This window comes from Vulpes vulpes, chromosome 14 (genome assembly GCF_048418805.1).
Source record: "Vulpes vulpes isolate BD-2025 chromosome 14, VulVul3, whole genome shotgun sequence".
Lineage (NCBI taxonomy): Eukaryota > Metazoa > Chordata > Mammalia > Carnivora > Canidae > Vulpes > Vulpes vulpes.
Window position 1 is genome coordinate 110,271,945 of NC_132793.1, and position 22,233 is coordinate 110,294,177.

The 22,233-nt window shown below is 52.8% G+C and overlaps 1 protein-coding gene and 1 non-coding gene across 2 annotated transcripts in view; both read right to left on the reverse strand.

The window, feature by feature from the left end:
• Positions 1 to 394: 394 nt before the first annotated feature.
• The window catches only part of NSD2 (nuclear receptor binding SET domain protein 2), a 64,259-nt gene continuing 42,420 nt past the window's right edge, over positions 395 to 22,233 (reverse strand). Inside the window, 12 exon segments of the mRNA XM_025998838.2 lie at positions 395 to 3,902; positions 4,638 to 4,842; positions 5,751 to 5,857; positions 6,040 to 6,181; positions 13,662 to 13,778; positions 14,723 to 14,992; positions 16,755 to 16,858; positions 18,075 to 18,280; positions 18,417 to 18,573; positions 19,174 to 19,353; positions 20,677 to 20,877; positions 21,790 to 21,913. Coding sequence (XP_025854623.1) covers positions 3,631 to 3,902; positions 4,638 to 4,842; positions 5,751 to 5,857; positions 6,040 to 6,181; positions 13,662 to 13,778; positions 14,723 to 14,992; positions 16,755 to 16,858; positions 18,075 to 18,280; positions 18,417 to 18,573; positions 19,174 to 19,353; positions 20,677 to 20,877; positions 21,790 to 21,913 — 2,085 coding nt within the window. The 3' untranslated portion in view covers positions 395 to 3,630.
• LOC112923592 (small Cajal body-specific RNA 23) lies at positions 6,285 to 6,410 on the reverse strand. The gene has a single exon (XR_003235726.1).

The following is a 22,233-nucleotide window of genomic DNA, read 5'->3' on the forward strand; positions in this document are numbered from 1 at the left end:
GGTCCCTCTCAGGGTGGGAGCTGGTAGGGGCAACACAACTGTCACCTCCCTACACTGACTCAGAGCCCCAGTCAGAGGCACTTTATCAGAGAAGATGGGAGACCTGGAGCTGAGCCGAGCACCAGCCAAGATGTTGACAGGTCTCCCCCCACCCGTCCCCCCGACAATTCCACCTTTAAAGGGGATTTGGTCATCAGATTATTTATCCAAAGGAGAACCCAGCCTACTGTTCCTGGTATGGGCTGCACCTCCCAAGGCCCCGGCAAGGCCTGAGCAGGGCAGCCATCTGAGATGGGGTGTGTCGGGCTGTGCCAGATGCCACAGGAGCTAGGCAAGTGGGCAAAAGCCCCAAACTTCAAAATGTGATGCCATATAAAGTAAGTCTAGAAAAAAAGCCTTTAAAAATTTTTTAATACAAAAATACTCATATACAGTTTTCCAAACACAACGTCCCACTTTAAATGTTATTTCCCCCTGACGGGCAGTTATCACGTCTGCAGCTCAGTCTGTGACCCCCAGAAGGAATTTCAAGTTTTTAAGTCTGTCCAGACCAGTGAGAGCACCGAGCGTTCCTAACAGGAGCCTGACCGCCTATTGTGTGAAGCTCCGACACCCAACAGTTCAGTTCGTATTTAATTTCTGACGGGGCATTTCACATCTCAACAGGGTACAGAGGACACCGGGACGCCCAGGACAGCCATTCACTCTAGTAACTAATGCCCAATACTGTGCTGCTTGGAGGATTGACAATTTGGCAACAGTCATTTGCATTAATTTGCATCAAAACAGGCTTATCTTTAATTCCTGGAAATATGGTAGTTCTGGAAGGTGGGCAGTACACACCCTGTGGTTTGTATGTCAAGATCAGAACTTCAGAGGTGGCAGGAGCATGGACCTGAGTGTGTGTGTGGGGGGGGGGGGGGGCAAGAGGTGGGGGGAGGCGTGGTGTCCACGCGACGCGATTCCTGGTGGAACAGGCCAGATGGAGACTCTCCATGCGCCGCAGGTGCCATACTTGGTCCCCCACAGTGGTTGCATGTCCAGACTGCGGATACCCGTGCTGGTGCCACCTCATGGGTGATTGGGGAATGGTGATGCTGAGTAATCCGGAGAAGTTGGGGCAATTTTTGTTTTGTTTCTGCTTTGCATTTCATGACAAAGGACTGAAGCTGCCATTCAGAAAGACTGAATCCCCGCAAAAGAGCTCTCCAAGCTCCCCCTCAGACTCTGGGCAGAGCCCTCAGGGCTCAGCTGCCATGCTGCAGCCTCGTACTCAGATCCATAAACCAGTTTTCTAGAGATTTGCAAAGTTAGTGTTACTTGCTCATTAGGTTCAACAGTTTCTGGAAAGAGGATAACCATATTTAAAATGTTTCCAGTATTTCCTTCAGAAAGATCGTAGAATTTGAAAATATCAAAGTGACTCAAAAAAAAATCCCAAGATTTTACTGCGTCAAATACAAAAAATAAGTTAATCTGCTCCCCAAAGTGCACTGCAAGCCCAGGCTGCTGGTCTGACTGGTCCAGATGTCCCTTCGCTGGTGGGAGCGGACAGGCGAGCCCTGCGTGTGGCAGCAAGGGTGTGGGGGTGCTGCTGGGTCACCACTGAACAACCTGAGTTGTTCAGGGAAGAAGGAGCACAAATCTGTGAATCAATCCAGTATTTTCTTAGGACGATGTGAGAGCAATTAGAGTTCTAAACTGAAATCCCCTCAGTCCCTGTGTCTTACCAAGCAAGTACATTTCCAGAGGTCACCTGAGCCATTGCAGGAGTCAATTGATGACCATGTTCCTGGATCTCCTGGGTCACCAGGGGTGGCTCCCATCTCCAGGACGGTGGCAGGAAAGGGGCCAGAGGGACAGCCACAGTTGGGAACACTCTGCACCCAGTAAGTGCAGGGGGAGGTGCGTACCTGCGGGTGTCAGGGGCCTCGCACCCGAAGCAGACCTTCCCTGTGGTCAGCCTGGCAGAGACCACTGCCCCCAAGAGCTCATATCACAGAACCACGGAGCAGTAGTGAACAGGGGTCTGGGTCCAAGGACATCCTGCAACTGTGCTAGGCAGAGACGATGGAAGAATGAACAGACCTCAGGAGCAGTTTTCAAGAGGGGCTGGGTATACATCTCTGTGGGATACATGTCCTCCTTAAGAAAGGGCCAGAAAAAAGCATCGGCTGTTGAGGATTCCCTTCCCTCCCATTGTGAGCATGGAGACTGCAGGCCCCACAGAGTGCACACAGGTGCCTGGCAGGACCCCCGCCCTTGCCGCGCTCCGGTCGCCCCATGGTCAAGGTCAAGAGGAACTTCAAGAAGAGAAGACAACTTCATATTCCCAGAAGCTTCTCACTTTGTGGGAATAAATAAGAGTTAGTGGGCATCTCAGGGAAACTCCAGGACGGGCGCCACCCACTGGTGTGCGTGCAGGTGGTGCTGGGCAGGCCTGGAGCCCCGGCACGTGCTTCTCCGTGGTGTCCCAGCCGAGCATGTTCTCCACGAACGGACCCACAAGCGTGACAGGACGTCAGTAACTGGATGGAAGAGTTCTAAACTCTTGAGCCTCTCCTCAGACCCCTAAAGAACATTTCTCAGAAATGCCCTGGGCCCCAGGGTGGGGAGCACCCAGCACAAGCTGTGCCCCAGGGCAGAACACAGCCCCCAAAGGGCCTCACCCCCACCGAGCACCTCTCCTTTCTCAGGGACAACTTGGGGCCGCATCAGTAAATACACATTTCAGTCGGTGGTAATTTGTGAAACAAGTTTAGCAAAAATATATTGAGAATAAAAGCCAGAAACTGGTAAAAGCCAAATGAAAAAAATATACAATGTCTTCCCCCAAATGTTGGTAAGGACCTAGTGCGTTCAGGAGACAGGCCCTGGTGAGATGTGCCAGACCCGGCCTGGTCGGGAGAGACTATGCTCGCGACCCCACACGTGGGATGTGACGCGATGGCGCCGCTCAGTCCAGATCCATGACAGAACAAACTATGGGGGAATCTTAGAACAAAACTATCACTATCACCGCTCCTGGGGCCGGCTTCTCACCAGGATGGAAAAGAAGCATTTTGAGGAAAAATTTCACATTAGTACAAAAAAAAAAAAAAAATCATACAGCTGTTTCATATGAGCAAAATAATGATCAAAATCATGGTTTCCAGGGAATCCAGGGTCTGAGCCCTTGCCCAGGCCAGGCCCCATCCTGGTCTCTCCTGAGTGATGAAGACAGGTAAGCAGGCCGAGTAACATTGTGAAGATTAAAGAGATAATAGTGATCCTTTAAAAAAATACTACTCTACATTTCGGGTGAGATAAAAACATTTCATATGCCAATTAATTTTCAATTATAACTTTAACCTACAAAAATAGAGTGGGAGGGGACCTTGACATTCTCAGAAATTCAAGTGTAGCTGTAATGCTGTGGAGTAAGGCTTGTTTGTCCAGGAACCTTCTGAACCTTGTGGCTCAGATGGGTCGTCAGTGCAGACGCAGCGGGCGCTGCTGAGGATGGCTCAGTGGTGGACGGCGCTCCCCCCCAGGAGGCCTAGGCGGCTGGCATAGCGGCTTCAAGCTGGGTCCTCGGGCCAGTCCCCTGTGGCCCTTTACCCCTGGATCTGGCCAAGCCGCTGCCTGGCGCTATTTGCCTTCCGTGACTCTCCTCCAGCACCTCCTTTTCTTCCTCTTCCCCTTGGACTTCATGGGTTCCGGGAAGGGTTTCTCAGTCTTGGTGCTTCGAGCCGACTCTGCCCCCAAGTCATGCTCGTAGCAGTACGACCGCCCATCCTGGGTGAAGCTGAAGGCTGTCCCATCCTGGTGTTCCTTGCAAAATGAATTAGGGCAAAAGTGGCAAAATGAAGTGGAAGGTTTGCCACACACGTCACAGTGATGCCAAGGACATTCCCACTTCCCTGCAACAAAACAAATTAGCAGAAATGACGAAAACTGTAACCACTTTTAACATCTTCGTGGTTGAGAACCTATTTTAAAACTGTCCAGTGAGATGGACACAAATTAAGACAAGGCATTGCTGCCTATTGAGCTGCAAAAACATGAAGAGGAGGGAGGACGGGCACTCAGAGGCCTGGTGGGTGGGCCTGGCAGAGGGCACCTGCATCCCAAGTCCCCAGCCTCCACCCCATGCAGGATGAGGTGGCTCTCTGGGTGGCCAGCGGATGCTGGCTTCTCTTCTGTGACCTCGCTGTGGCCTGGACCCAGGGTCTACTGGCCTTAACTGTAGAGGTCATGTTCACGCCTCCTGCAAACCGGTTTCTCTCCTGTTTGTCTATGAAATTGTGCTTTGTCATCTGCACGTAATTATTTTTCTCTTACACTCAAATATGTTAGACCTTTTCTTTTACAGCTTTTCGACTGCTCTGGGCAAAGGTCTATTTTTCCTCTCAGACCACAGGGGATGGTATCGCTGGCACCCGTAATCTCCCTGAACCGAGGCTGGAAGCACCAGGTAGACCCCGCTGCCTGTCCCCCCCCCCCTCGCCACTGGCCCTGACATGGCCTCCACTTCTGGGGTTGCCACCCCGGCCCCACGACTGTCAATGCCGCGGGCCTCCCCAGGCTGAGAGAGGGAGAGGAGAACCTGGGATGGGGACCGCCCCCCAAGGCCGCCAGGGGGCCCGCTCACCCACCAAAGGGCCGCTTGCCCAGGCCCAGGCACGACAGGTGGTAGGCCTTGGTGCAGGACTTGCGGTCACACAGCACCAGCTGGCCGCCGTCCCCACAGCGGAAACACTCATCCTCAGACTCCTTCTTTCCTTCACCCCTGGTTCTCCGCCTGCGGGTTCTCTTCTTGGTCTTCTTGCCCTTTTCATCTGAAGACAGGGATGCTGAGGTCTAGACGGAAGAAGCAGAGGCAGGCTGCTGCAGGGAGCCACGTGGATGGGCAGTAATAAACTCCAAGGAGCCAAAGCAGAAGTGCAGGGGCGGCGAGGGGTGGGGCAGGGGACAGGGCACAGGGCCAGGGCCAGCCGCCTTGCTACATGGAAGACAGGCAGGCCCAGAAAGTGAAGCCCACTCTGCTGAAAGCCTCCTGCAGCGGCAGCTCATCTTGGCCAGCGGGTCCACACCCCCAGGTCGGCTGACGGGATGCACAGGCCACGGAGTGGCTCCGGCCCCCACTCGGGGGGACATCCTTGGTCCTCCTAGGAAGGATTCTGTCATGAATGGGAGAAAACTCTTCTCTGGTGGAAGCAGCAGATCCAACACAGACACTCCCTCTCAGGCCACAGCCTGTGATCTGCGGTGCCCCAGGGCCCATGCTGCACACGGCACGTGGCACGGGGAGGCAGGGAGACTGTCCCACATTCATGACCTTCCCAGAATCTCAGAATGGGACCTGACTCATTGTTAAGTCAGGAGAAGCCACCCTGGGGCAGGGGGCCCTGAATCCCACATGCCTGGGGTCCTTAGAAGGGGAAGACATAGAAGCAGGAAATGGACCCATGAAGATCATGACAGAGGACGGTGCTGACGGGCTGAAGGACACCACGGACTGCCGGAAGCCAGCAGAGGCTGGAAGAGCTTGGGAGGGAGCGCAGCCTAGACCGCACCCTAGTTCTGGGTTTCCGGCCTCAAGAAGTTCTGCTCACGGTTCAGCCTGTGGCACTCTGACAGGGGACTCTGGCCTCCCTGCCACCCACGGCCACCCTTGCCCACGCCACCCACCACAGTGACAAATCAACTTGGGGGAAGTCGCTTATCACCACTGCTGGTGTCAGCAGGGAGGATGGAGTGCGACTTACCTTTGGTCGGTCCCCGAGGAACCCGCTGCAGTTGGAGGCACCACACCGACAGACCGTCTTCTCGTTCCCCAGACAGTCCAGGTTGTAGTTAAAGGTCAGCTCCGTCCCTGGGTTATGAAAGACACATGCACAAGACATACCAACCATCTTCCAGGGGTGAGATCGCCACCCATAGAACACACGTCCCTCCTTCACTGCCCAGTGTCCCGGCTCCCCCTCTGCCAGCCCGGTCTCCAAGAGCCTCCATGACCGCCACACCTGCCCGCGCCTGCCCCTGCACATGTCGTACCTGCAGGAATGTCACACACAGCAAAGAGGCCCACACGAGTGTCACCGTTCACTGTCCATTTAAGGGTCTCACAGTTGGGCTGGCAGCTATGGTTCATAAAGCGGGAATAGTTTCCTTTGGGGCCCGCATCGATGATCCGGTCCTGTAAGGCACAACTCTGGTTTTAAGCCACATTTACACATGTGGCAGCACCAAGTATCGTGTCCTTATAAAAAGGATTTTCCCCATCAGACCCACTGGTCGAGTGTTGTGCTGGAAACCGTGGTCTCCCATGTCCACTAGGGTGGGAGACCCCCAAACCAGCCCTGTTTCTCTCCCTCGCGGGGGGGTAGGTCAGGACCACATGGAGAGGACCAGGCCCCAGCGAGTGTGGGTGAGGAGGGCAGCCATCTGGCACAGGCCAATGCCACCCGACAGATGACAGGCAGGGAGCCCAGAGATCAACATGGATGGCCAGTGGGAGTGCACGGTAATGCACAAGGAACAAAAACAAAGCAGCCCCTAAAACTCAAAGCCAGACGAGCCTCCGGGAAGGCATCCACATCCCTACAGAGATAACAAGGCACAAACTCCCAACGATGCCATTCGACCTTAAGCTGAGAAGGATCGTCCACTGTCAGTCGTCAGCCGACACGCAGGGGCTGTCCCAGGGCAACAGGGACAGTGTCAAGAAAGCGACCCAACAGAGGCACAGACATACAAACCCACCTGACGTCCAGCCACGGGGAGAGTGGGGGGAGAGTCAGCGGGTGGACCCCACAACCACGGGGAGCAGTAGAGGTGAGAAACATGCCAGCAGGCAGGATGGCACTTGAAATCAGGCACAGAAAAGATGAGAGTCCCGAGTTTGTGCGAACACACAAGCTAGTGTGTCTCTCCTGCGGCCCCAGGATCAGATGCCCAGCGACGATGCCCCCCAGGGTCCCGCTGGCTTGGAGACATCCTGCTTCATTTCACCCACACTGCTGTTCCTTTACAGAGAACCGGTAGCAGAACAGGCCTGCCCCTCAGCGCACCTTGCCCACCCAGTAAGAGCCCCACTGACCACCGCGTCACGTTTCTCATGATCATCCCAGGGGCACTATCTGCCCCCTCATGCACCAGTGCCTGTTCCCACACACACTTTCCAGAACACACCCTGCGAGGCGAGCCAGCAGCAGGGCAGCCCTGGTCCCTGGGCACGTGTGCATCTGCCTTGGGGATGGCCCAGCTCTTCTTTGTATGTATGTATTCTGGGTACCTGAGCCTTGGTGACTATGTGTCAAGATCTTTCTTACAAACACTGATTTTTAATTTTATAGAATCTTCTCTCAGAACCTCCCGTGTTACATGGCTCTTATTTTTTATATACTCAGGGCTTCTTGCTAGCCTGATCCAGCCCCCCACATACTCCAACATGCTGTAACTCCCAACTGCTCTACTTTGGTGACTGCAGGCAAGGGGACACCCTTCGCCTGCCGCCCTGCCACCTGCCAGGGATGGGGCCACCCTATTTATGGGAAGGCCATAGTGAGCCCCTGACAGCTGGCAGGATGCAGCCGCCCTGCATCGCTGCTAACACACCCCCGTTAGTCTTGCAGATGTAGCCCTCTGCATGGACTTTGGAGCGCAAATCTGCGTGTTCTCAGTATTTGTGGGTGTGGGGGCACCAGACCCCAGTGCGCATGACCTCCCTGTGCCACCCCCAAAAGCAGCAGCAGCAGCAAGCGTCTCATATACCTCCTGAGCCTCACTTGGGCCTTCTCATGGCCTTCATCAAACAGGGAGAAAGGCCTTTTCTTCTGTCCCCTCATCATCTCGTCAGGAGCAAGTCTTCATTTCCTCGAGGGATCCTTCGCACTCGCTAAGCCACTGACTGTTGGTGGGTCTTCCTCTCCTTGGTCTTGGACTGAGCCACAGGGCACCTCTTAGGTGTGCCGTGCAGATGGCACCTGCCCCATCATGGGCATGCCCGGTCCTGCTCTACTGGGGGGGGGGGATCCAGCTGTGGGGGGGGGGGGGGGTTTGAAAAGTTCAGGCCACCACCTGTGTGTCTGGACACAGTGACTTGCTCACAAGCTCCACAGTCTGCTCAATTCTGAGGGTCTGATTTGACTTCACTTCCATCCTCACTGGCTGTGCTGCTCTTCCAGAGCGCGCGTGTCTGCCCAGGACACAGGCCCTCGGGGCTCCCCTGGCCTCCTGGGATGGAGCAGGGTGGGGTCCGCCCTCACTCAACGAGAACCTCCCCTGGTGCCTCTGTCCACAGTTCTACATTCAGCCTCTGAGTCTTCCGGTTACTTATGGAGAGCAGGGAATCATGCATTGCAACACAGAATGGTACGCTGGGCACAGTTCTCACCAGTCAGTCCATTCTAATGATGGGGTTTCATTTTCATTTTCTTATGTTGAGAACTTTGTGTTTCACCTCCTCCTGGCCACCCTCATAAACACTCTGGCATGCATGCATGCATTTATTTATTTATTCATGATAGACACAGAGAGAGAGAGGCAGAGACACAGGCAGAAGGAGAAGCAGGCTCCATGCAGGGAGCCTGATGTGGGACTCGATCCTCGGACTCCAGGATCATGCCTGGGCCGAAGACAGGCGCTAAACGGCTGAGCCACCCAGGGATCCCCAACACCCTGGCATTTAGATCGCCCCCATTCCCGTGGCACCCACAGGCCCACTGCTATAGCCAATGGGAGAAGAGCTGGTCCCCCATCCCTCGTCCCAGCATCAGTGCCATCCCCTTACTGCTCACCCACCTTCACTCCTAGACAAGCTTTGACCAGCATCACTGGACTCATCAGCTCTGACCCCCAGCCATCAGAGGTGCCCTTGGCCGCCCTTCCCTAGCCCGTCTTTGCTCCTGTTGGGAATGACCTCCCAAGATGGCTCTGCCATTTGTCCCCACCCCATCCGGTGGCCAGAGCTTTACCTAGGCCAGCAGCTGGAGCTCGTCCTCGGCAGTCTCCTCAGGAGGGCCAGCTCCCAACTGTCTTGCACAAGCCTCTCACCCCACAGCCGTCATACCTGACACCCACTCAGCTCACTGCAGTGTCTCTGCTTTCCTCTGTCCCGAAAAGCGTGCTGCTGCTAAACCTCTGTGCTGCAGCCTTGTTCTCTCCCCTCATGAGCAATCTAACGTTTAGGTTGGGCTAGCAAAGGATCCTGTCACGCCTGTAATTTTAACCTAATATTTACTATGTTGGCCATTCTGGATGATTTCCCTGAAAAACGAGGTCATTGTCTTTCTTAACATCAGTGGGGGGCAGGCTTGTCTCCGGGCTGCAGCCACGGAGAAGACTCTCCGGCCTGCTCCGCATACCATCTTTCCTTGTCCTTCCTCCTCAATCCTCATGTCTGTCCTGTGTCTGCTGCTCTGCTTCCTATTCTTCCAGGTGCTCCTCGCAGCAGACTCTCTGCCCAGCAGACACCTGCATCTCCTTCTGTCCCATCCCAAGCCCTCCAAGTCCCCGACTTGGCTCTGCCCACTGTCCTGTCTGGCCACCTCCAGCTCCTCACCCTTCACGATCCATGCTGAACACTGGGTAGAACCTTCAATCTGCTTTGTGGCAACACTGCCCTGACAGCCTTGCTGCTCCCTCTGTCTCTCTGTCCCCGCTTGGAGTGCACTGAGGGGTCCACAGCAGCCAGCAGCTGGACTTACAGAGGGCAGGCTGCCTGGTCTCCTGGCCACCTCCTGCCTCAGGTCTCCTTCTCTGTTGCCAGCCTGAGGGGCGTCCCTAGACCTATCACCTAGGAGCCCCCATGCCTCCCATCCCCACCGTTACCCTTAGAAACTCAGTCCTGCTGGTGGCAGGCACCGCTCCTGGGCAGGTTCTTTCTCTGCTTTCTTGACAGAGGCCATTTTAGACTGATGGGTCTGTCTGTCCTAAGGTCCAATGAAGATGTACTATGTACACGTGTTGTTGCTGCTTTGGAAGTGAATGGCCACCTTCTCCTACCAAAATCTTATGTGTAGATTTTTTATTTTAATTTGTATAGATTTATGTTGCTGCACTACAGATCTTGTCTTGTGTTTTTTTCTTCATGAATACTCTGAAGATCTCTCCAAGGATACACATGGAGCTCATGCCCAGTGCTGCGTCCCCAGGGCCCCTGCTACAGTGTGCAGGCCTGAGGGTTCATGTTCGCCACCACACAGGGGCTCGCTGTAGCCCTTCCATGATGCTTTTCAAAGTCTACCTTACTTGGCATTAATGTATCAAAAGCAGCCTTCTCTGGACTAGCCCTTGCCATGTTTCTTATTTCCTAGTACCCTTAAAACCTTTGTAGTTTAAAAAAGAAAAACAAAACACCCTTGTTATTTTTTTCAAAAAAATTTTTTTAGGGATCCCTGGGTGGCGCAGCGGTTTGGCGCCTGCCTTTGGCCCAGGGCGCGATCCTGGAGACCCGGGATCGAATCTCATGTCGGGCTCCCGGTGCATGGAGCCTGCTTCTCCCTCTGCCTGTGTCTCTGCCTCTCTCTCTCTCTCTGTGTGACTATCATAAATAAATAAAAATTAAAAAAAAAATTTTTTTTTAAAGATCTTATTTATTTGAGTGGGAGCACGTGCACACATTGGCAGGGGGAGGGGGGAGAGAGCGAGGAGAGCCTCCAGCAGATGCCCAGCTGAGCATGGAGCCCGACGGGGGGCTGGATCTCATGACCCCGAGATCGTGGCCTGAACAGAAATCAAGAGCCAAATGCCTAACTGGCTGCACGACCCAGGCACCCTGGGACTGCTGCTCCCTGAAACGTGCTCTTCTCTCTTGGGCTTTCTTTCTCTTTCTCTCTTTCTCTCTTTTTCTTTCTTTCCTTCCTTCCTTATTTATTTACTTACTTACTTCCTTATTTATTTATGATAGTCACACAGAGAGAGAGAGAGAGGCAGAGACATAGGCAGAGGGAGAAGCAGGCTTCATGCACCGGGAGCCCGATGTGGGACTCGATCCTGGGTCTCCAGGATCACGCCCTGGGCCAAAGGCAGGCGCTAAACCGCTGCGCCACCCAGGGATCCCTCTCTTGGGCTTTCAATCTTTGTTATCTTTGATACCTCACAAGTTTGGGGTTTTTTAAATAATGTATCTAGGTATAGATTTATTTGTATTCATTCTGTTCAAAACTTGGATTTCATCAGATTCTAGAAAATCCTGTTTCATATGTCCTTCTGCCCATTACCCAGTCTTTGCTTCTGGAGCATACACTGAACATCCATCCCTACCTTTCACGTTCCCTGGCCACTATGACCAAGTTTTCACCTTTTCTTCCTCCCGTGCCATGGTCCACAGCGTCCCCTGCAGCTGCCTAGCACCTCCTCAGCCACCTTCTGGGTTTATTTCCACAGCTACCCGTCCAGCTCTCAGTGTGAGTGGTTCCTGTTCACATCCTGCTCCTCTCAGGATCCCCACGTCTCTGGTAATGGCTTCTACCACTTCTGGCACACTTACTTCCTTTCCTATGTAAGTTCTACTACTTCTGGTTCTCACCAAAAGCTGAGACTTTCTGAAGGTTCTCCTTAGGGAGACCCTGCTCCTGTGTGCTTTGTGAACACTGAGGTCAGGCTTCTCTGTGTTGTTTTTATAGCAAGGAAACAAGGTATGAACATTCACATGTCCCTCATGGGTCACGGGCTTTATCCCTGCTTTGGTCAGGTGCCCTCGGTGAATTACCATTTTAGGGACCGATTTGTGTGTTAAATGGTCAATTTGGCATTTCTTGCAACACGCAAGTAGTTTAAGCTTAGAATCCAAAACATGGTAAGACACAGGCCTAGAGGTTTAGTTTCTAATAAAATGACCTCCCTTTTGACCAAACGGAAGGAGACAGCAAAGGGAAGCACACATCTGCTGCCCTCTGGGATGACAGCCGCCGGGGGGTCTACCCAGGCACCATGGCCCCAGGCTTGGCAGTGGTCCCCATACAAGGGCTCCTCCCTGGGAGCTGCACGTGCTGACTCCTGCCTCCATAGATCTAGCCCCAGCAGGGCAGAGCACTCTGCACCTCACCTGCCATCCTACACAGGTGTTGTAAGAGTTTCAAGGAGGCTGGACAGACAGTTCTCCTTCATCAACGGCTGGTTTCTCCTGGTTTTCTGTTCATTTCATGTTACGGATTCCCACATACCAGCCTTGGGGTCTGCCACAGCCTCCTCCTACAGAAGCCTATGTGGACAGAGCTCCAGAGGCCCTGTGCTCCCAACAAGGTCCACGGAGGGAAAGTGGCCTCCCCTCTAGTCCAGGACCCTCGCCTTTCTTTCTTTTTAAGATTTTATTTATTTATTCATGAAAGACACACAGAGAAAGAGGCAGAGACACAGGCAGAGAGAGAAGCAGGGTCCATGCAGGGATCCCGATGCAGGACTTGATCCCGGGACCCCAGGATCACGCCCTAGGCCGAAGGCAAGTGCCAAACCCCGATCCTCACTTTCTAAACCAATTCTTTTATTTTAAATGGAATACTATGACCACAAACGACAGTACACCCTTTAGATACATGACTATTAATACCTTCACGTTTGCCCTGTCATCTGTTACACAGATGCGTGTGTGCTCAGACATTTGTGTGCACAGCGCACACACACACTCCTTCCTTCTGCCAGTTACCAGCCTCAGATCCTTGAACCCTAAACGTGTCCGCACTTTCTCTTTACAAGGAGCAACCTGTATAGGCATTCACCATCAGGCCCTGAGAAACAACATCAGGAGCAGCTGTATGTCCACGGCAGGACTGTCCTCACCATTCTGGCCAGCTTCCCAGCTGAAGCACACAGTAGCCTGGTGCCTCCTTAGTCTCCTTGGTCTCATGACTGGTCAAGTTGCAACCAATGAGCCCAGTGCTCCTGGGGACACAGCCTCCCTGGGGACAAAACTGTGAGGTCTCTAGGACTGTCCTACTCTGAACAAACAGGCTGCTCTCCAGAGCTCATCACGTCACCTGTCTTCCACAAATTATTCAGATCATTTGGCAGGTGACCATTTTCTATCTTGTTTTCAAGGATTCTTAAAACCAGCCATCTTCCTGCTAGATTTTGAGATTGTGGGCAAGCAGCAGCAGAAACATGCATTGCATCTGCCCTCCCCTCAAGAAGCATTCAGGAGCCAAGGAGGCTGCCCCTGGGGTCAGAGCAGTCCTCTGCGTAGCTGCCATGGAAAGGGCCCACCCCCGTCAGGCACCAGCCACCAACTGTAACGGGCCCGCATGCACGTTCTCCCAATCCCCTCCACTTGTAAACAAGCCATCTTATCCACCCTCCCTCTAGCAAACCTGTGTTCTGGGCTGTTTGCACATCTGGGCTTCAGACAAGCAGGAACCACCAGGAAGCCCCGTCAGGTAACTAAAACCTGTGTAACTCTCCTAATCTGTGCTTTTCTCCCACTGGCCCTTAGTCAGACTATTTAGCACACTCTTCACGCACATGTGGGACACCTGAAGCTCCCAGGATGCTCTCTTGCAGACAACCAGCCCTGGCCTCCAGGCAGCTGCCAGAAGACACTACACTTTAGAAAACAATTTACAAACATTTGAAAAAAAGCAACATGTGGACAAAACGTTATCCCCACAAGACAAGGCCCACTGCTCTGGGTAAAGCCTCGGGGTCCTGCAAACATAGCCGGTGAAGATTCTCAGCACTACCTTGTCTATGGTGAGCATATAGAAGTGAGTGATGTCGTTCTCATGGGCATATTTGATTCTCGCCATGCACTCCTCCTCGTCAATCAGCTCTCCAACATATTCGTTCACAAATTCTCCCTGGAAACCAGAAGACCATGATGAGGACAAGGAACAGACTAGCCAGCTCTCCGTTCCAGTACTCAGGAGCCCACACTCGAAGCAATCAGAGCCAGGTGCCCCCCTGCACCATCACTGCCAGGGGTGGGTCTTTCAAAGGCCCAGTTACTTCTGAATGAGCTCAGATGACTCTGGACAAAATCCCAGCTGCCAAGAAAGAGCTTATCCAAGCGTCCTTCCCAAAGCAGCAACACCCTAACTCTTGCTTCCTGCAGTAAACTGCCTCAGGGAACGCCATAGTGAGACCTCGAGCTTCCGGAGGACTTGCCACTGCAGCGCCTCCTCTTTCCTGGCAGAGTCCACACAAAAGTCCTGCCAAGGCAAGCAGGGGGTTTGTATATTTCAGAGTAGTCTCTGTTGCCCAGGACCAGGCCTACGCCAGATCTAGGGTCTGAGGCCACTGCCCTGAGGCCATGGGCTGGCCTGGCAAGATAGGGGCACAACAAGCAATTCCAGTTGTTCCGTACTTAATGGATGTCCCTGGTTGCTCAGTCTGAGGACAGAGCAGGTGGGCTTATACAGCCTCTAGCATTACCTGACGACCTGGCCCTGCCTTGCCCGAGGCAGAATGGCCTCCTCCTGCCCACTTGTGACCCCAAGTGTCCCATCCACTTATCCAGGGAAGGGCTCCTTCACTTTTTCATGTCCTAAAGTAACCACCAAAATGCCAACTGCAGGTATGTTGTAAGGGGATTTATGAGTTTTACTTTGATAAACAGCTTTCAAGTAACATTTTATAATATTCTGTTTTACATTTCATTTCATAATATTCAATTACAATAACTCAAAAAACTTAAAAAAAAAATATTCTTTCATGAGTACAAAAGCACAATAGGCAAATCCAAGTTTAACCCATCACATGAACCATAATTTCTTACAAGCAAGTGAGAGGGCACAACACACACCTTTCTGATGTCCCGCTTGGCCACCAGGCCCCAACCTTTGCCATCTGTCTTGATGATCTTGGTCTCGGGGTATTGGCGCTTGGTGAAACATTGGTTCTGGCAGTACTCGCCTGCAGGACACACCTGCGGGTGGCACTCAAACATCAGCATCCTGTTCAAACACTCCGAATCAAAGCCACATGGATTCTCATCTGTGGGCTTACAGTTGCACTTCGGGATTTCAGAAATATCAGCTGTATAGATCTGGACTTTCCCATAAGGCTTATTCACCTGCAAGGGAGAAAGTTGGCATCTTATCAGGGGGTACATCAAACAGAGAATAAAGTATCTGAGGCCCTGTCCCCACTGGCCCCGCCTCCTGATGGTCTTTGAGCTTCAGAGGCCCATCAGGGATGGCAAGGGGCACATTCCACAGGTGCACCTGCAGCAAAGGCCAGCCTCTGACTTGGGAGCTCTAGAAGGTAAGCTGTTATACAGCCCTCATCCCACCCCTATTCCATGCTCCTCATTTACAAGACAGAAGACCCTTCTCAAAAAAAAAAAAAAAAAAAAAAGAAGAAGAAGAAGAAGACCCTTCTGAAGCCAGGCTGCTGTAAGACAGAAACCCAAGCAAGCACTGAGCACAATGCAGAGTGCCTGGACCCGAGGGCCTATAGGAAGGTGACCAGGGAGGTGGCTATGAGCACAAGGACACAGTCTCTGCCCTTGAAACTCACTGTTTGTAAGGATGAGATGAGAGCAACCCAACAAAAAAGCCACAGAGAGAAGAGAAACTGAAGCAGAACCTAGTAATTCAAGAGAAAAAGTGTCCTGCTGCACGGTGACAGGCAGTACAACACCAAAGAGCAAGGCGAAAATATGACTTAAGGCTCTAAAGGTGGGATCCCTGGGTGGCGCAGCGGTTTAGCGCCTGCCTTTGGCCCAGGGCACGAACCTGGAGACCCGGGATCAAATCCTGCGTCGGGCTCCCTGCATGGAGCCTGCTTCTCCTTCCTCCTGTGTCTCTGCCTCTCTCTCTCTCTCTGTGTGACTATCATGAATAAATAAATAAAATCTTAAAAAAAAAAAAAAAGGATCTAAAGGTCCTACAGGGCAGCTGAGGGCTCAGTCTGTTGGACACTCAACTCTTGATTTTGGCTCAGGTCACCGTCTCGGGCGCTACACAAGCCTCTCCTCCTCCCTCTGCCCTTACCCCTACTCACATGTGCACACACGCTCTCTCCCTCAGAAAAGTAAATCAATCTTAAAAAAGAAAAAAAAAAAAAAACTACAAGTCCCGAGCTTTGACCCAGTAGCTCTGTTTCTGTTAATTCACCAGAGAAAATGCTAAGCAGAGATCACTACAGAGAGTGCTTCCTTTACGCAATAGGGCCTGCAGCCCAGATCTTAGGAGCAGAGACACAGCCCCCTAGCAGCCAGCAGGCAGACACACGTGTCAGGAGGCAACATGATTGGTGCCATGTGCAGTGCTGGGAGGAGCACCCCTCGTCTCCCAGAGCCAGACCCTGGCTACACCTGTTCCCAGAGGGCGGGGACGTGTGCCCGGGCTCCCGGCAGCCAACACAGAGGCCACGTTCATCCTTCCGGGGTGGATACAGCCTCTGAGTTGGGAAGACCATGTTGTCTCCAGGGCTCCAGCTGTCCAAGTCACCTCTCGGTGGAACACCAGCCCTGGGCTGACCACCCGTCATCCAAGCTCGTCTCCAGCACGTGGTGACGGTGTGGTCCAGGAGGATGGCCTGCCCTCAGCCCCTCCGGCTCCAGGCGGCCTGGCCAGAATGGTTCTTCCAGCCCCTCGCTGGCTATCAGGTTGGGCCTCACGAAAGCAAAAGTGAAACTCCACACACAAAAGCCACCCCCCGCCCAGCCCTGCACCCAGTCACCCTCCCGTAAAAGGACACATGTATGGCAGTAGCAGCACCTGCTCTCAGCCTGTGACTCCTCAGGCAGCTGTCTAGGCCAGGGCCCCAAAACTGACGCCAAGAACCACCCACAGTCCCCTTTTGTGACACCTAAGCTATCTGCACATCACCTTGATATGCTTGTACGGCGGGGGCTTGCGCTCATTCTCCTGCGTTTCTCTGGCTTCCCTTTGAAGTTTGATTTCACGAAATCGAGCTTCAGCTTCCTGCAGTGCTAAAAAGTCAATAGGATGTGAGTGTGAGTAAGTGGTTTTGGTAAATTCAAGCTCTGCATCTCAGGGGCTGACCACGGACCTCCACCTCACTGCTATGTGCGATATCCAGTGTCCACGGATTAGGGAGTATGAGAGACCATGCAGCACACTTGCTGTCTGGGGAATGGTGCTCGGAGCACGCCCAGCTGGAAAACTCTGGGTAGTGCTGTGTTGGCACCACCTGGCCACGAGGCAGGCCCCAGGACAGGTTTCTCTGGATGAATGGTGCTATAGCTCCCCACCCTCCACTGGGATCTGATGCACAGAATCGGGCATCAGTCCTGGGAACATACTGTCTTAAGATAGAAAATGAACATGGAATTTCGCTCCTCTCAAGGAGCACATGGGCCCTACAGAGTGAGTACTAGGCTCAGTGAGAGCAGAGGAAACAACCACTGAGGTCTACCTGGAGGACGATGTGCACTGGGGCCACCTGACCTCAGGACCCCAGGAGCAAGTCAGGAGATGGTGAGACCCTGACATCACACTCTCCAACTGCCTCCAACAACAGACGTGCTGAGCTGCCTATCAACTTCAACATCTATCTCATTTAATGCCACGTACGGATCCTGTTCTGATGCCTCCCCTTTGTCCTCAGACCTGTGTGTGAGGATCCCCAGGAAAGGAGATGGCAGCCCCCGTGGCCCATGGCAGACCACCAAGCCTCCTGTGTACGACCTGCTGGGGTAGGCCTGCTTTCCTTGGACTCACCAGGCATGCACCGAGTCTCCCTCCTGTCCCACTCACTCATGGCCCAGAGTAAATGCCACCTCCTCCAGCGAAGCACTCGCCTTCCCATCCCGTCTGTCACCTGGATGACACTGTTCTTGTCCCTCTCTGTCTCACACCTGGGCTGTGAAGTCAGGGACGCCTATCTACCTTCCCACACCTGGCACTTTGTGGGGCACCTGGTCTACATCTCCATCATATATAAATGCAAGCGCTGAGAAATTTCTATAGCTCATCACTAAAACTAACTTCTTCACACAAGTTTCAATGCATTTTAGAGAAATTAATCACAAACTGATGTTTTAATAAAGGTTACTACACAGTGTCTTTTAACTTGTGCCTCAATCTGTGAACCTTCCTCTAATTGGAGGTACAGCTCAGATCATGGATTAGCTGAAGGCCCCCCACTTCCAAGAATGGTTTTCATGCATCGGGAAATGTCCGTACCGTTTTTGAAGACTCTTCCGATCCCTCTGACCCCCTGGTAGCGGCTGCCCCGGTCCCCCTCCATGTACGGGAACACTCGCGCCTGATGCGTCCAGTAATAATCTTTAGACCCAAAGAAAAACACAGGGAACTCTCCAATCTCGTGCTTCAGGTTCTGAATATTTGGGGGGACATTTTTGGGATGGCAAACTTCTGCCGGCCACCATCTATTATAAATATTAAAAACAGGATTCACAGACTCTTCAGACAGAGTGACAACCATTCAGCGCTTTCAGTCCTGCAAAGTGAAAAGAACACATGTGAACGCGGAGGCGGGCAGGCTCAGGGCTTGACTTCTCGCACCTGTAGTTGCCGAGCTTCACCCAGATGATGTCCTGGAAGTGCAACCTCTTCCCTGCCCGGCAGTCATTGCAGAACCAGCTGCCATCAGGCATGTCGATGTTCAGGCAGTCGGGGTGGAAGGCGGCCGGGCAGGACTCGCAGCATAGGAGGCTTCCCCCTGCAAGGGAGGGCGAGCTGGCTCAGACGGCCCCCATGGTTGACGGCGGCTCCTCACCTCATGCCAATGCATCAGCGAAACAGCAGCCAGCTGGCAACAAGCTCAAAAGAACCTTTTGGGGCACCTGGCTGGCTCAGTAGGTGACATCTCCGACTCTGGATTTTGGCTCAGGTCATGATCTCGTGAGTCATGGGATTGAGCCCCATGGTGGGCTCCCTGCTCAGCAGATTGTCTGCTCCTCCCTCTCCCTCTGCACCCACCCCCCGCCGCCAGCTCGTGCTCTCTAAAATAAATAAATCTTCTTTAAAAAAAAAAAAAAGCCCACTTTAGTGCCAACATGACTAACTTCCCCTAAGTCTGTGCACTTGTCACAGTTAATTCAGAAACATCATGGTGACACTGCATGTGACAACCCAAGAGACATCCTGAGTGTCAACACCCAAAGCTGGAGGAACACTGGAGCCCACCCTCCACTGTGGCCCCTGGGGTTACCTGCAAGAGCTGTGTGCTAAGAAGCCATGAGAAGCAGGGCTCCCTCACCATTCAAACTGATCCAACAGAATAACACTGTTAAACACCCACCGGCAGCACGGCCCTCACCTTTGGAGCACACAAAACACCAGCTCACATTGACATGAGCATGATGTCTCTTCCCCTTGCGAGCAGTGAAATGGCCCGTGCAGATGATGCTGTTGGAAGCTATCACCGAGCAGCCAGCTGCCAGACAAGCATCCCCTCCATGATAGGCGACAGGGCAGCGGACGCATCGCATCATTTTACCTGAAGGCAGAGACACACATTTTACCTGAAGGCAGAGCTGTGGAAGGCCCAACAGTGAACAGGGCAACTTGAAACGACCAAGCCCCTACACGTTACAAAATTAATGCTGAAATAAACAAAGTATTTGATGAAAGAAAAAAAAAAACTAGATAAGGGAGCCTGGGTGGCTCAGTGGGTGAAGCGTTTGCGTTTAGCTCAGGTTGTGAACTCAGGATCCTGGGATGGAGCCCCACATCGGGCACCCTGCTCTGAAGGAATCTGCTTCTCCCTTTCCTTCACCCTCTCCCCCACTCATGCTCTCTTGCTCTCAAAATTAAAAAAAAATAAAATAATACAATAACTAGGGTTGGAAAAATATTTAATACATGTCACAAAAACACATTTCCTCAAGGCAAAGATGCTTCAAAACAATGTTTAAGAAAACAGCCAACTGCTTAAAACATCATACTGTGAAACAGGGTCTTAACTAAGGGTTTGTGAACCTGGGTGCTGCTGGCATGTTCAGCAGCACCTCTGGCTCTCTGAAATGCCAGCAGACGTCACCGAGGTATCCCCAGACACAGCCAAATGTTCCCTCAAGGACAAAGTCACCCTTGGTTGATAACCACCAGGGTCAGGAAGTGTAGATAACCTGCCATCCCCAATCCTACACACCCAACATGAAACAATTTAATTTTAAAGTATTTTTCTTATATATGAAAGAGTATTAAAACCAGAATAGAATCTAGCAAAATGGGGATCCCTGGGTGGCGCAGCGGTTTGGCGCCTGCCTTTGGCCCAGGGCGCGATCCTGGAGACCCGGGATCGAATCCCATGTTGGGCTCCCGGTGCATGGAGCCTGCTTCTCCCTCTGCCTATGTCTCTGCCTCTCTCTCTCTGTGTGACTATCATAAAAAAATAAAAATTAAAAAAAAAAATCTATCAAAATGGTTCAAAGGTGTCCCCCTCCTAAAATTAAGAGGCTTTAAGATGACATTTAGGTGGGCACCTGGGTGGCTCAGTCAGTGGAGCATCTGCCTTTGCTAAGTTCATGATTTCAGGGTCCTGGGATGGAGCTCCAAGACGGGCTCTCTGCTCATCAGGGAGCCTGCTTCTCCCTCTGCCCCTCTCACTTCCCCTTTGTGCTCTCAAATTTTTTTTTTTTAATGCCATTTAGGGCAGGAAGAAGGGAAAATGCAGGGCAGGGCAGATCCTCTGTCAAGAAAAACCCTCACCCAGCATGCATGACCTCAGTAACAGAAAGACAACCAAGCTGGCTGCCACACTGCCCCTCCCGCATGAGTGCAACTGAGCTCGAGTGGAGCCCCAGGGCCGCGGCTGTACCTTTCGATGGTCTTGGGTTGGAAGGATTGGAAGCATGGCAGCTCACGCAGCTGTGGAGGGGGCAGCGGAAGCCCCGGCTCTCAAACACAGCCAGAGGGTACTTCCTCACGCAAGCTTCATGGTAAAACTTCCCACACTGCGATACGACACAGCGCTTCACATCTGTCTTGCTCTCCTTACACACAAAACATGAGTGAATCCCTAACAATCAGTAACAGAAAGGGGCAGAGAACAAGAATTACAAAGTTGCTCCTCAGCCATTAAAGTCCAGCAGCTCTGTCAGAGGCAGCCAGAGCGCGAAGGCCTCGGTTTGATTTCTGACCTTGCTGACTAACCCAGCCAAGGGTTACCTTGCTGTGGACTGGGCTCCAGCTTCCCCCAGAGGATAAGCCTGAGGAGGAGGCAGCCTAGGTAGGGATGCCCACTCGTATTAGCTGCAGGCTTGAAAGAAAGCATTGCCCCGGAAAGGCTTTTCCTCTTCCTCTGGAGGGCAGCTAACCAAGTATAGTGAGGAACAACTTATCACAGGCAGGTGGATGCCTCTAGAAATGAGGTGCTGTTGCATCAGATGGCCTTGGCCTGAGGTTGGAGGAACTCTCTGGAAGATTCCAGGTGTCTTGCTAACCTAGGACATGCTTCCCCAACAGCCAGGACACCCTCAGGTCTGACCATTGACAGGAGGAGCTGCATCCGAGTGAACTGTCTTCCCAGCAGCCCCCACACAGTGCTGGTGAGATCCGATGGCCACTCAGGCACCAGCATGGAGCTATTCTTTCTGCTCAGGTTCACGCAGTGTCTCTAAAGAAGTCCTGTGAACCTCAGTGTTCTGTGGCTGACTAGGTTACCTGTCCTAGTAATGCCAGGCCCTCTGGTACTGTGGCACCCCATGCCAGCCGCCTCATGGGCAGAGCAGGGCTCAGGCCAGCCCACGGGGAGTGAGGCACAAGACTGGCAGGGAGGCAGCGTCCTCCACCAGGGTCTCAGGTCTCTAACAAATGCACACATCAGGACGCGCTTGTGAAGGCAGGCCAACATCCTCTGCACAGGGGCCTCAGATGTTCACAGAGCTGCCTGTCTCAGGAAGTATGGTTTCAAAGCCACACCAGAACTTGCCTGAAGCACATTCGCTGCAAGTGAACCTCCCTTCTGGCCTCCGGGAAAGGCCAAGGCAAGCGAGGTGGAAAGCTCCACAGCAGGGGCCCTCACAGAGCACAAGACTGCCCGTCTTCTCACACAGCTGTGGGGCAGAGAGGGAACAGTGGTAAAGCAACACTTGGCACCAAAACCCAGAAGGACACACTCAGGAGGGTTAGAATCAGATGCAAAGATCAAGAAAATGTATACACATTTCTACCGCAAATCAAACTCATCTAGGCCCCCACAGGACATGGACTGGGCCCTTGCCACCTGCTGTGCCACCACTGGCCACGGCGCTGGCGGCAACACACCCAACTTCAGACGCTTCAAGAAGTGTGCACATACAAGCATGGCTATAGGTTACATGGGACGGATGTGACATAAGAGACGGAGCCTGCAGAAGGACGCAGGACCCTCAGC